This window comes from Beta vulgaris, chromosome 5 (genome assembly GCF_026745355.1).
Source record: "Beta vulgaris subsp. vulgaris cultivar EL10 chromosome 5, EL10.2, whole genome shotgun sequence".
In the NCBI taxonomy this organism is placed as follows: domain Eukaryota; kingdom Viridiplantae; phylum Streptophyta; class Magnoliopsida; order Caryophyllales; family Amaranthaceae; genus Beta; species Beta vulgaris.
The window spans coordinates 7,868,126-7,880,526 of NC_079206.1; the positions used below are offsets into that span (position 1 = coordinate 7,868,126).

The 12,401-nt window shown below is 31.5% G+C and overlaps 2 protein-coding genes across 2 annotated transcripts; one reads left to right on the plus strand and one right to left on the minus strand.

The window, feature by feature from the left end:
- Window positions 1-3,695: 3,695 nt before the first annotated feature.
- Window positions 3,696-6,309, plus strand: LOC104892530 (hypothetical protein). The gene is made up of 2 exons (XM_010678490.4): window positions 3,696-4,235; window positions 6,063-6,309. The coding sequence occupies exons 1-2, from the start codon at window positions 3,792-3,794 to the stop codon at window positions 6,135-6,137; spliced, it is 519 nt and encodes a 172-aa protein (XP_010676792.2). The 5' UTR covers window positions 3,696-3,791; the 3' UTR covers window positions 6,138-6,309.
- A 3,269-nt stretch (window positions 6,310-9,578) lies between these two features.
- Window positions 9,579-11,246, minus strand: LOC104892531 (serine/threonine-protein phosphatase 7 long form homolog). The gene is made up of 4 exons (XM_048645661.2): window positions 10,762-11,246; window positions 10,595-10,682; window positions 10,079-10,510; window positions 9,579-10,001 (listed from the first exon to the last, which is right to left on the minus strand). Exons 1-4 carry the CDS (start codon window positions 11,244-11,246, stop codon window positions 9,618-9,620), a joined length of 1,389 nt encoding a protein of 462 aa, XP_048501618.2. The 3' UTR covers window positions 9,579-9,617.
- Window positions 11,247-12,401: the final 1,155 nt, after the last annotated feature.

The following is a 12,401-nucleotide window of genomic DNA, read 5'->3' on the forward strand; positions in this document are numbered from 1 at the left end:
TCATATCACCTGAGTTTATGATAGTGTATATTGATATGATATAGTGTATGTTAAAATGATATAGTATATATTAAAATGATATAGTGTATATTAAATGATATAGTGTATGTTAAAAGTGATATAGTGTATGTTAAAATGATATAGTGTATATTAAAATGATATAGTGTATGTTACAAGTGATATAGTATATGTTAAATGATATAGTGTATATTAAAATGATATAGTGTATGTTACAGTGATATAGTGTATATTAAAGTGATATAGTGTATGTTAAAGTGATATAGTGTATGTTAAAGTGATATAGTGTCTGTTAAAGTGATATAGGGTGTGTTAAAGTGATATAGGGTGTGTTAAAGTGATATAGTGTGTGTTAAAATGATATAGTGTTTGTTAAAGTGATATAGTATGTTTGTTAAAGTGATATAGGGTGTGTTAAAGTGATATAGTACTGTATGTTATAATGATATAGTGTATGTTAAAATGATATAGTGTATGTTAAAGTGATATAACGGGTCACGTGTCTGGACCTGGTCCACACTATTTTTAGTGTGAACCGGGTCCACGCAAGTCGGATTGTTCATACTTAGAGAGAATCTTCTCAATTGTTTCCAATCTATAAGAAAAAACATAGTCATGTGAGATCTTGTTTGATTCATCTCAATTAGTACATTATTAATATTCAATCGTTGTAATTTTTACTAATATATAATGAAAGTTATTTAAGTTCAAAGAAGTGCATTACGAAGCGCACACAGAAAAGTGAGAATGATAAAAAACAGATCGAATTTAGTTCAATTCAGATTGACAATAATGATAATGATGGTAATCAGTATCATTCATTAAATTAACATGAAAGATATTATCAGTATTAATATATAATGAAAGATCGAATTAATGATAATGATAATAATCAATAAAATTAATGATAATGATAATACTAATACTAATAATAATATTTTTACATTCAAAGGGTCAAAAAATACCCTACAAAATGCTTAAAAGTGACATTGACAATAATAATAATAATAATAATAATAATAATAATAATAATAATAATAATAATAATAATAATAATAGTAATAATAATAATAATATAATAGTACTAGTAATAATAATAATAATAATAATAATAATAATAATAATAATAATAATAACAATAATAATAATAATCATAATCATAATCATAATAATAATAATAATAATAATAATAATAATAATAATAATAATAATAATAATAATAATAATAATAATAAAAAAATATAGTCTGAACTAAACTGAAATGAATAAGTCTGAACTTTGAACTGAACTGAACTGAATTGAATGGTGTGAACTGAAATGGTCTCAACTAAACTGAAATGAATTTCCATTTAGGGCCTGTTCTCCCCAGCTTATTTTCAGTTCAGTTCAGCTCCAATCAGTTCAGTTCAATTCAGTTCAGCTCCAATCAGTTCAGTTCAGCTCAGTTCAGCTCCATTTTTTTATAACCATTTTGTTAAATATTATTATTATGTTGGTATTATTTATTTTACTAATTACTCTTATTATTATTATCATTATTATTATCATTATTATTATAATTATCATTATTATTATTATTATTTAAATATATATCATTACTATTAAGTAGTATTATTATTATTATTATTATTACTATTATTATTATTATTATCATTATTATTGTTTCTATATATTATTTTGTTTATTATAGCTTTACTCATTATTATTACTATTATTATTAGGAGAAACATGGTTTAGGTATTATTATTCGCGGTCCAACCCAATCATTATTTTTATTACTAAATATTTTTATATTATTAAATCTTGTTATTAAAATAGCAATATTAATTTACTTATTAGATATTATTGTTATTACTCATCATCAAGTATTAATATATTAATACAAATAATATAAAATAATTATTATTAATTATCATTATTATCATTAATTATTATTATTATTAATAATAATTTATGATTATTAATATTATTTATTTATAACTTTCATTTAAAAATATCCAAAATACTATTATTGTTATTGTTCATTATTATTACTTATCATTATAATTATTATTTATTATTTATATTATTATTGTTTAAAATATTATTTATATATTTATTACATTCAATTTAATTCAATTTAAATTAATTCAATTCAATTCAATTCAGTTCAACTCCAATAAGTTCAGTTCAATTCAGTTCAGTTCAGCTGTATTATGCCGAAGAGAACAGACCTTTATTTAGTCCAAAAGAACAAGGCCTAAATAGTCCACATAAGTTCAATCAGACTCAAATGCACCCGATGTGTGTTTTAAATTATAAAAAGATGTACAAATAATCATATAGGGGTGATATTGAGCCTGACTAATTCATGAGCAATTCGAGCTCGTCTCGGTCGAGACCTTAACGACCCGAGTTGAGTAAAGCCAAACTTGGCTTGAAAAGCTCGAAAACAAGTTCAGTTAGTTTTTATATATATATATGGACGTATACATAAATATATTTATTTTACATATTATACAACAAATAAGTTAATAATTTTATTGTTAAAGAATAAACTCAAAAAACAAAGATATTCAAAAAATAAATATATAGAAGACAAGTAAACTTAAGATAATAAGAGGTCAATCTTGTATTCTTGTCCATAAATAGCTCGATAACGTCTCAGTCAATGTTTGGTCGAAATTCGACTCGGTCACAGCCTAGTTCGTCAAGCTTCGAGCTCGACTCAAGTTCAATAAAATTTAAATGAACATAAGTCGAGCTAATAAGAGTTCGGGGTTGACTCGACCAGTAAACATCCCTGGGTCATAGTATGTACATCAAATTGTGAACTTTTTTTAAAAAAATAAAGGATTTTGAAGGTATTTCAAGTGCGTGTACCAATTTTTTTTAAAAGTCCAGTCAATATAATACATATATTTTAAAAAAAACATAAAAAAAAAAATCTAACATAATGATACTTATTTTCTACGATCACTCTTTCTTACATCAATTTACTATAATAAAATTATCTTTCATATATAATGACTATTTTCTCAAATAATCATCTTCATAACCTATGTTGCTCATTTTGTAGAGGAAAAGGGTGAAGGAGAGAGAAAAAATAGAAGAAAAACGAATTTAGATTTTGAGTATCATTGTTGCTTCTTTTTTTTTTCAAATAAATAACTGATATGAATAAAATTAGATAAATAATTGATATTGCACTAACTCTACCTCTAAAATTCTCTGATAACTCTAACGAAATCGGACACCATCTCATATTTTACCTTCTTTAACATACCGACCTACATCCACGTGGTCCATATAAATTTTATATAATTTTATTATGAGCAGAAATCCATTATATTTAACAAGATACCTAATACGACAATATCAAAATAGATTAATAGAGACACTTTCCAATGACCGACCATCACATTAGTGGCGATACTACTACTACTCTACTAGTACACATAGCAGAGAAATGAAAGACGGAAGTATTCATGGCCAAACACATCACAAGATTCACAACTCATCACCATACACAAAGTCACAAACAACCCTCTAAATAAAACTTTTTAAAAAATAAATCTCACCATAAACACCCACCACGTGTCACATAAATCCGTTTACTTCTCCTACCGACTAGAAACCTTTCTAACCACGTGTAATCCCCTAACCTCATTTTCCCATCTTACAAAAACAAATCCAAACCCCATTTTCATTATATCCACTATCCCTGAAAGTTCAAAAATATATCTTATACATCTTTTCAAAATCGCAAAAAAAAGAACAACATAGTAGAAAAAATGGCTGGTGTACCACAAGACTCCGATGACTTTCGTATGGTATGTCCACCCGTTAACAAAGAAGATGGTCGGCTACCACGTAAGTACACCGACGAAGGTCAAGGCACGAAGTGCCGAATGTCTCCTCCGATCGAGTGGTATAATGTTCCGGAGGGGACTAAAAGCTTGGCTTTAGTGGTGGAAGATATTGACGCACCTGACCCGAATAGTCCGATTGTTCCGTGGACTATTTGGGTGGTGGCGCATATCCCACCTACTTTAAAGGGCTTGCCCGAGGAGTTCTCGGGCAAGTCACAAGAATTAGGTGGTGAGTATGAGAATATTGTGGAAGGGAATAATGATGATAAGGTGCCTGGATGGCGTGTGCCCACTATGCCTAGTCATGGACATCGAATTGAGTTTCGATTGTATGCTCTTGATGATGAGGTTCATTTGGGCAAGACGGTATGTAATATGTATATGTATATGTATATTCTTTTATCATGTCAATTTTGTTGCTTATATTATTGTTATGGAAAAAGCTAAATGTAGTTCTAAGGACTGCATATAAGAAGTTAAAAATGGAAAAAAATAAGTATTAATTGATCATTTATTACATAGATTAATGCAAATTTTTGTCATAAATGTACAACTAAATTTCATTTTAAGCAATATAATCCAAATCGGAGATAGTATTATGTGTGTGATTTTTGTATGTTCTTCACTTTTAATTATTGGACAAACTACAAAGGTCATGGTGTGTTTGGTTAGAGGAAAGTTCCTTAGGAAAATTTATTTTTCTCACCTTTTTTTATGTTTGATTTAGAGCTAATTAAAGAAGGAAAAATATGAGTTTAGTTTTTATTTTTTTATTTATATGAGCCAGTAAAATTTCCTTTATATAAGAAGACAAGGGAAGTTATACTCTCTCCTATTCTGTCAAATAATATCGTAACCAATGTTGTTAAAATCGAGATTCTAGTTTGAATCGAAAATGTTTCTGCTAAGAAATTGAGGGTGATCATAAGTGTTGATGTGTGCTGAGAAACTTGATATGGCCCCAAGAAGGTACGTCTGAGCTCCGTTATCCGTACATCGGAATCCTGCAAAATGTAAGGTTAGCCTACCCCGGGGGTGGTCCCGGGATCGCCCCTCCGACGCTCAAGTCAGTAAATGATTGAGGTAGAGAGAGAAAGGGATCAATTGTAGAGAGAGATGCTCTGGGTTTGGCAACTTAGAGTTGCTTACCTTTGCCTGGTGAGACAACCCCTATTTGTAGAGGAGAGGAGCCCCAATAAATGAGGGTATATTGGTCACCTCCAGCTGGTGGAGGGATGGCTTCCCTAGATGTAGGGGCATTTTAGTAACTTTGCCCTAGGTGGGCTGGTCCAAGAAATGGGCCCAAACAGAAAACAACCTTTAGAATCGAATTATAGAATTGTAAGATTCTACAAACATGTGTAATCAAGATATTTCACTCAATCTTCATTGAATATGCTAAAATTATACGTTAAAAGACCTAAAAATTGGAAAAAATAGTTGTTTACTCACTATATTGGCAATAACTAACCATATATATCTCTTATTTTCTTTGTTAGCATGATGTAAACTTGCGAGGTTTTCGCTAGTTAGCAGAAATGTATAGAATCGTCTAGAATCGCTAATCGAATCGTCTACCATATTTTAAATCGTAAAATCGTAAGATTTTAAGATTTGAATAGTAATTTTAATAACTTTGATCGTAACACAAATAAAGGGAAGTTGTTTTCCTTACAACTAAATAAAGGAAAAGTTATTTAGAATTGAGTTTTCTTTTGTAAAATAATTCTCATGGAAAATTAACAAAGGAACAAGGGACTTTAACTTATCATCCTTGAAGGAATTATGAGATTGTTGTGTCTAATGGTATGATCGGTCGATTTATAAGGGATTTTAACTTATCCTTTAAAAAAATTAAGAAAAGTAGTTTGGTCTAATGGTATAATCGATCCTTCAAAAGTATTCTACTTGAACATTATATACATATGTATAATATTATTATTTTTATGGGTGATGTTATATGTAACCCTAAGGGCTCTATATAAGCATTAAATACATGTCTTAAAATGGAAACAATTTATGAATTCATGACAAAATTTCACATCATTTGAGGTAATAAATGCTTGATTCATAGCCCTAAGGGACAAAGGCGCTATATATATCATTTTCCTATTTTTATTTTGCAAGGGATAAGATTCTTAACGTAGCATGCATAGTTATATAATATAAAGTTTTGGTATGGGCATAATGCAGGTGACAAAAGAGAGGTTGCAAGATGCGATACAAGGTCATGTAATTGGAGAAGCAGCAATGATCGCCGTCTTTTGATGAGATGATTTCCGATGATTCTGTTTTGAGTTTTGTTATGCAACTTCTTCATTGTAAACAATCTCTACCTTTTCAAGTTTACATGATGCGTACATGTTTGCTATCGTGGATGATGGAATAATTTTGTAAACGAGTTACGTTGACGATCAATGCTATGCTTTCACTTTGCGGATTTTTTTTGCTTATAAATTCGGCACTGGAGTGGTAATCTTTCGGACATTTCTCATTGGAGGTTTCGGGTTGTTCTCTTTTTCGGGTCGAACTATCAAGTTGGATTATATAAAATTGTCAAAGTGTTAATTATAGTTGAGGTTTTAGAAATGATTTTATACTATTTTACGTAAGGGTCTGTTGGGTTAGAAGTATGGATATTATATTACTATCTTATAAAAATAATAATATATATTAGTAAATGTATATTAAATTATACTAATTAATCAAAGTTGTGTAAGTAAAGAGAATTTCTTTTTGAGCACTCGTGCATAGAGGATTGAGATTGGTTTTATTTTATTTAGGAACGATAAATAATTTTAACCTAGTTAATAAATTTTAATATACTTTATATTAATGATTTATTTATATTGATACATATAGATTATAAAATATTTGGATTTTGGGTAGATTGAGTTTATGATAATTTATTTTTTAAAAAAATTGATTTTATTACATAGAATTTGACTAATTAGAAAAAAATTTGGTTGAATTATATGAAAAATTGACCATATAAGAACTGATTATATTATGGCATTCAGTGAATAATAAGTAATTATAAATTTCGACCATTAAAGTTTTTTATATATTTTTAAAATTATATGAAATAAAGTAAATTAGGTGATAATCTAGGAAAAAACTCAGTAAATTTTTAGAGCTAATGTGTTATTGACTATCTCTTTATTTTCTTTTATTCTTCTTACTTTTCTTTACACGTCTTTAATGTACATTTTTGAACTTAAATATTTTTTTATTATATATTCGTAAAAAATATAGCTTGAATATTAATAAAGTATTAAGTGAAACGAATCAAACAAAATTCTATATGACTATATTTTTTCTTAAAAATTGAAAAAGAACAAGAATAGTCTCTTTAATTATTTTATAATGTTAAAATTTCAAGAGTGAGATAAAAAAAATATCTTGGTTCATAAGGGCCATTTTATGAGAGAGAGGTGGTTGCCTAGTGGAGTACCATCCCGAATTCGAGGGCATTGTCCAGGGTTCAAATTTTCATCCCAACAATATGTTGGGCATTTAATTTTTAGACGGTTTAGCCTTGTACCTAGCTCTGAGCTGGTGCATTCTGCAGGTTAGTAGCTTAGCCGGGATTGGTTTTCGAACCAATTATCTTTCTTAATAAAAAAAAAAAAAAAGGGCCATTTTATTATAGCATCAAGAATCAAGATATTAGCCCCTGTCAAAATTGCGGTCATTCATTTTTCCGGGTTTAAATTAGTTGGGCCGTTGGGGTTAGGTTTGAGACAATTTCTCTAATTCTTTTTGTACCTTCGTATGCCCATTGGGAGCTATTGCATTGTTGGGCTTGGGCCCCCTATAACTATAGCTAAAGGCTTGTATCGCAACTTTTGTTGTCCTCCTTATTTAAGGAGGTAAGAGTACTACCAGTACCAGTCATTGTCATTCTTATGGGTTATGAGAAGAGATAATATAAAAGTAATATTAGTTTATTAGGAGAGAGAAAAAATTTGTAAAAAAAATTGATGTTCAGCTCTATATGATGGACCAAATAAGACCAAATAAAGAGAAGCAAAGAAGGAATTGAAGGAGGGAAAAAAATATGGTGGGGTAGGTGTAAGAGTGAGCAAATAAAAAAAAAATAATTACCACCAACTATATGTCAAACATTAGTTGTGCTCCAAGGACTTTTGTTTTCCTGTAATAGCATAACCAATAGTTGCCCTATAGTTTGTAGTCATCAATTATTTTATTACTTCCTCACTCTTCCACCTACCCCACCATATTTTCTCTCTCCTCCAATTTCTTCTTTGCTCCTCTTTTTCGTGGTTCATCCTGAAGAGCTGAGCATCAATTTTTTGGTCAAATTTTTTTTCTCTCCTAATAAACTAATATTACTTTAATACTCTCTCTCCTCATAACCCACAAGGAGTGCAACGGTTGGGAGTACTCTAAAGCATGTTAAAAGACTCGAAATATTTTGATGGAGTAGCTCTCAGCAGTTGGCATTTTTAAAGTGGAAAAGTTTTAGGCTGAGGGAATAGAACTTAACATTTTTGTTTCCGTAGAGTTTTGCTACCTTCATAATTGTGATATACATTTTTTATTCAAATAATTAAGAAATGTAGTACAATATTTAATCAATAATGTTCTATATTGGAACCAAAAACATTATTGTAATAATAATGTACCTATAATTAGCTCATATGTTGGATTTATATATAATACATACTTTTTTTAAAATATAAATATACTACTTTTCGTAATAAATATACTACTCTCTTTATTAACTTTTGCACGATATGTAGCCTCTTCTCTAATCATATTTTTCTTTATATATTTATAAATACCAATGTTAATTAGCATGTTAGATTTTGTTCAATTTGGCTCAACATATATTTTTAAAATATCTATATAATTTTTTTTATAATATTTTACTAATGAATAATTAGAAATACTAATGATTAAAGTTGTATATTGATAAATATACAAGTCAAAGTGAAGCATTTTTAGAAAATGAAGGAAGTATTATTTTTATCACCAAAAATTATTCTACACAAAAAATGTTTAAGACGGTTCCAAATAATCTGAATTTTTTCCTTGAATAATGCTAAAAAGGGGATTAATTCCCAAAATGTGCCACAAAATTTTTTATTTCCCTGCGTACCGTCCACGTAGGACGGCACGCGAAAAAAAGTTTTTTTTTTTGTTTTAACGGAGGTAAACCGCTACTCGGAGTAGCGGTTTACTTCAAACAAAACCGCTACTCCGAGTAGCGGTTCATTCACCTAAACCGCTACTCAGAGTAGCGGTTTTAATGAGTGAACCGCTACTCAGAGTAGCGGTTTCCTCCCTCGGGTAAACCGCTACTCTAGGTAGCGGTTCATTCATTAAAACCGCTACTCTGAGTAGCGGTTTTGTACCCACTCCAACACTCACTGCATTGTTTCCCACATAACTGGCCAACTGCCAGAACGCCAAAAAAATTCCACCAAGCCCAAACAACATCCAACCTGCAATTCCAGCAATTCCAAACAATTATCCAACCTCCAATTTCAACATTATCCAACCTGCAATTCCAGCAATTCCAAACAATTATCCAACCTCCAATTTCAACATTATCCAACCTGCAAATCCAGCACCAAATTCCATTCAACAACACCAAATATAAGCCACACATTGATCACTCATCACCAACTCATACACATTCAAATGTATGTAAAAAAATTTAGTTACAAGTTAGAGTGAGAAAATAATGTTAACTAACTACATAAACAATAAATGAAACTTCTAAAACCCTCTCTTCTTCTTTTGTGAAGGTGTAGATGAGCTAGGTGTGGTTTCATGAGTCTCTGCAATGGCATCAAGAGAAGGGGGAGTAGTGTCAGAACGTCGTCGATAGGCCCTCTGAGTGACTGGAGGTGAAAGCAAAGCTGGCGTGGTAGATATATGGGCAGCAGACGTAGAAGATGTAGAAGTCGATGTATATCCAGCAGAAGTAGGCACGCCCTGTACGATGTGGCCATGTCCAGCTCGGCCAACAGCATCAACACACAGTCCCCTCATAGTCTGCAATGTCTGCGCATACAAGTCACGCACCATATCTGGAGGCAATGACTCAGAAGCCTCTAGCACAGTACCGCACCTATGAGCAATATCAGATAAAGTATGTGCCTGAATAGAAAGAAAAAAATACATATTATATAGTTGTATAAATAAATAAAAGTGCAACTAAAAATCAGTGAACTTACCAGTACTATATCTGCAGACGCAGGCTGATAATGTGTAGAAGGTGGTCGCCTCGATGGATTCGTTAGGCGTAACCTCGTGATGCGACGAAACCATATCATATACTCGTCAAAGGCATGAGTACGACCACTAAAAGGAGTGCCCTGAACTATGTGTCCCTCGCGCTCATCCCAATGTGCAATGTAAGGTCGATGTCTGAGCGGATAGTTCTTGTTCTTCGACCTCCGATCTATGGCATGAAAGGGTTGTGCTCGTATCAGAAGGTGCGGGAATCGCTGCTCGAATCCAAACTGGCGCATAACTCGACCAGGGAAATGGAACTCTACAATGTCGAAACAGATAAGTGGGGCCATTGTGCGCCATACATGTCGATCAGCTCGACATATAGCAGGTAACAACGCCAGTCTCGCATCAGTATATGGCTGCCAAGTCATCTACAAAAAATAGAATCTTACAAATATTAGGCAAAAGAAGAGTCTACCAATATATATAAGTTAGGCAAGTACGAGCCTATGTACCTGCTCGTCCGTCTGATGGTCAAGTGCATCCCTGTAGTAAGGAAGCCCACCTGCTGTGTGGGACCTACTGATGTGTACTCGAAGCCAACTGAAAAGAAATATACGTCATTATCCATGAGAAAAATGAAACTAAAGAATGTCAACAAATGTGAGACATTGAATATTACCTGACAGCTAAGGGGTCAATCCCCGGAACATGCTGGGAGCCTAAAATAGGAACGGCCTCGTCAAACTGTGGAGGTGGGTCCCGCACCCTCGAAATCCGAGGTCTGCCAATGTGTATGTGCTCCCATGCCCAAATCTGTAACAACAACACAGGGCCACCTAACTCCCTCGCACCCCTATGTGATGCTCGACATAGCTGCCGATACAGGTATGCAAGGGTCGCACTACCCCAACTATATGTCCCTGCTACGTCGAGATCAGCTAAAAGCGGGAGATAAAGAACCTGAATTGCATCTCCACTCTTGTCGGCAAAAAGAATGGACCCCATCAATGCAAGAATGTAAGCCCGGGCAAATCGCTGTACAGTCACCTCATTAGCATCATTCGGCAACAAGAAAAAATGTTGCCGAAGCCATGTCAATCTCAAAGACGAACCCTGGAGAACTTTGGGCTCGTTCTCCGGTGTGTTGGGCCAAATCCCTAACATATGTATAATATTATTGTTTTTTTTTTTGGTAAGGGATAAGATTCTTAACGTAGCATAGTTATATAAAATAAAGTTTTGGTATGGGCATAATGCAGGTGACAAAAGAGAGGTTACAAGATGCGATACAAGGTCATGTAATTGGAGAAGCAGCAATGATCGCCGTCTTTTGATGAGATGATTTCCGATGATTCTGTTTTGAGTTTTGTTGTGCAACTTCTTCATTGTAAACAATCTCTACGTTTTCAAGTTTACATGATACGTACATGTTTGCTATCGTGGATGATGGAATAATTTTGTAAACGAGTTACGTTGACGATCAATGCTATGCTTTCACTTTGCGGATTTTTTTTGCTTATAAATTCGGCACTGGAGTGGTAATCTTTCGGACATTTCTCATCGGAGGTTTCGGGTGGTTCTCCTTTTGGGGTCGAACTATCAAGTTGGATTATATAAAATTGTCAAAGTGTTAATTATAGTTGAGGTTTTAGAAATGATTTTACACTATTTCACGTAAGGCTCTGTTGGGTTCGAAGTATGGATATTATATTACTATCGTATAAAAATAATAATATATATTAGTAAATGTATATTAAATTATACTAAAGTAAAGAGAATTTCCTTTTGAGCACTCGTGCATAGAGGATTGAGATTGGTCTTATTTTATTTAGAGACGATAAATAATTTTAACCTAGCTAATAAATTTTAATACACTTTATATTAACGACTTATATATATATATATATATATATATATATATATATATATATATATATATATATATAGATTACAAAATATTTGAATTTTGGGTAGATTGAATTTATGATAATTTATTTTTTGTAAATTAATTTTATTACATAGAATTTGACTAATTAGGAAAAAAAAATTGGTTGAATTATATGAAAAATTAACCATGTAAGAACCGATTATATTATGGTGTTCAGTGAACAATAAGTAGTTATGAATTTTGACCATTCTAAGTTTTTTATATATTATTTTTATAATTATTTGAAATAAAGTAAATTAGGTGATAATCTAGGAAAAAACTCAGTAAATTTTTAGAGCTAATGTGTTATTGATTACTCCCTTTATTTTTTTCTTATTTTTCTTTGCGCGTCTTTTATTGTACATCTTTGAACTTGAATATCTTATACTATA

Bases quoted from the DNA above. Each gene is read 5' to 3' on its own strand.
- LOC104892530 (XM_010678490.4), top strand. From the start codon at position 3,792: ATGGCTGGTGTACCACAAGACTCCGATGACTTTCGTATGGTATGTCCA. The intron at 4,236-6,062 runs GTATGTAATATG...GGCATAATGCAG, and splicing joins AGGTTCATTTGGGCAAGACG to GTGACAAAAGAGAGGTTGCA.
- LOC104892531 (XM_048645661.2), bottom strand. From the start codon at position 11,246: ATGTTAGGGATTTGGCCCAACACACCGGAGAACGAGCCCAAAGTTCTC. The intron at 10,511-10,594 runs GTACATAGGCTC...TATTTTTTGTAG, and splicing joins ACCATCAGACGGACGAGCAG to ATGACTTGGCAGCCATATAC. The intron at 10,002-10,078 runs GTAAGTTCACTG...CTTTCTATTCAG, and splicing joins CGTCTGCAGATATAGTACTG to GCACATACTTTATCTGATAT.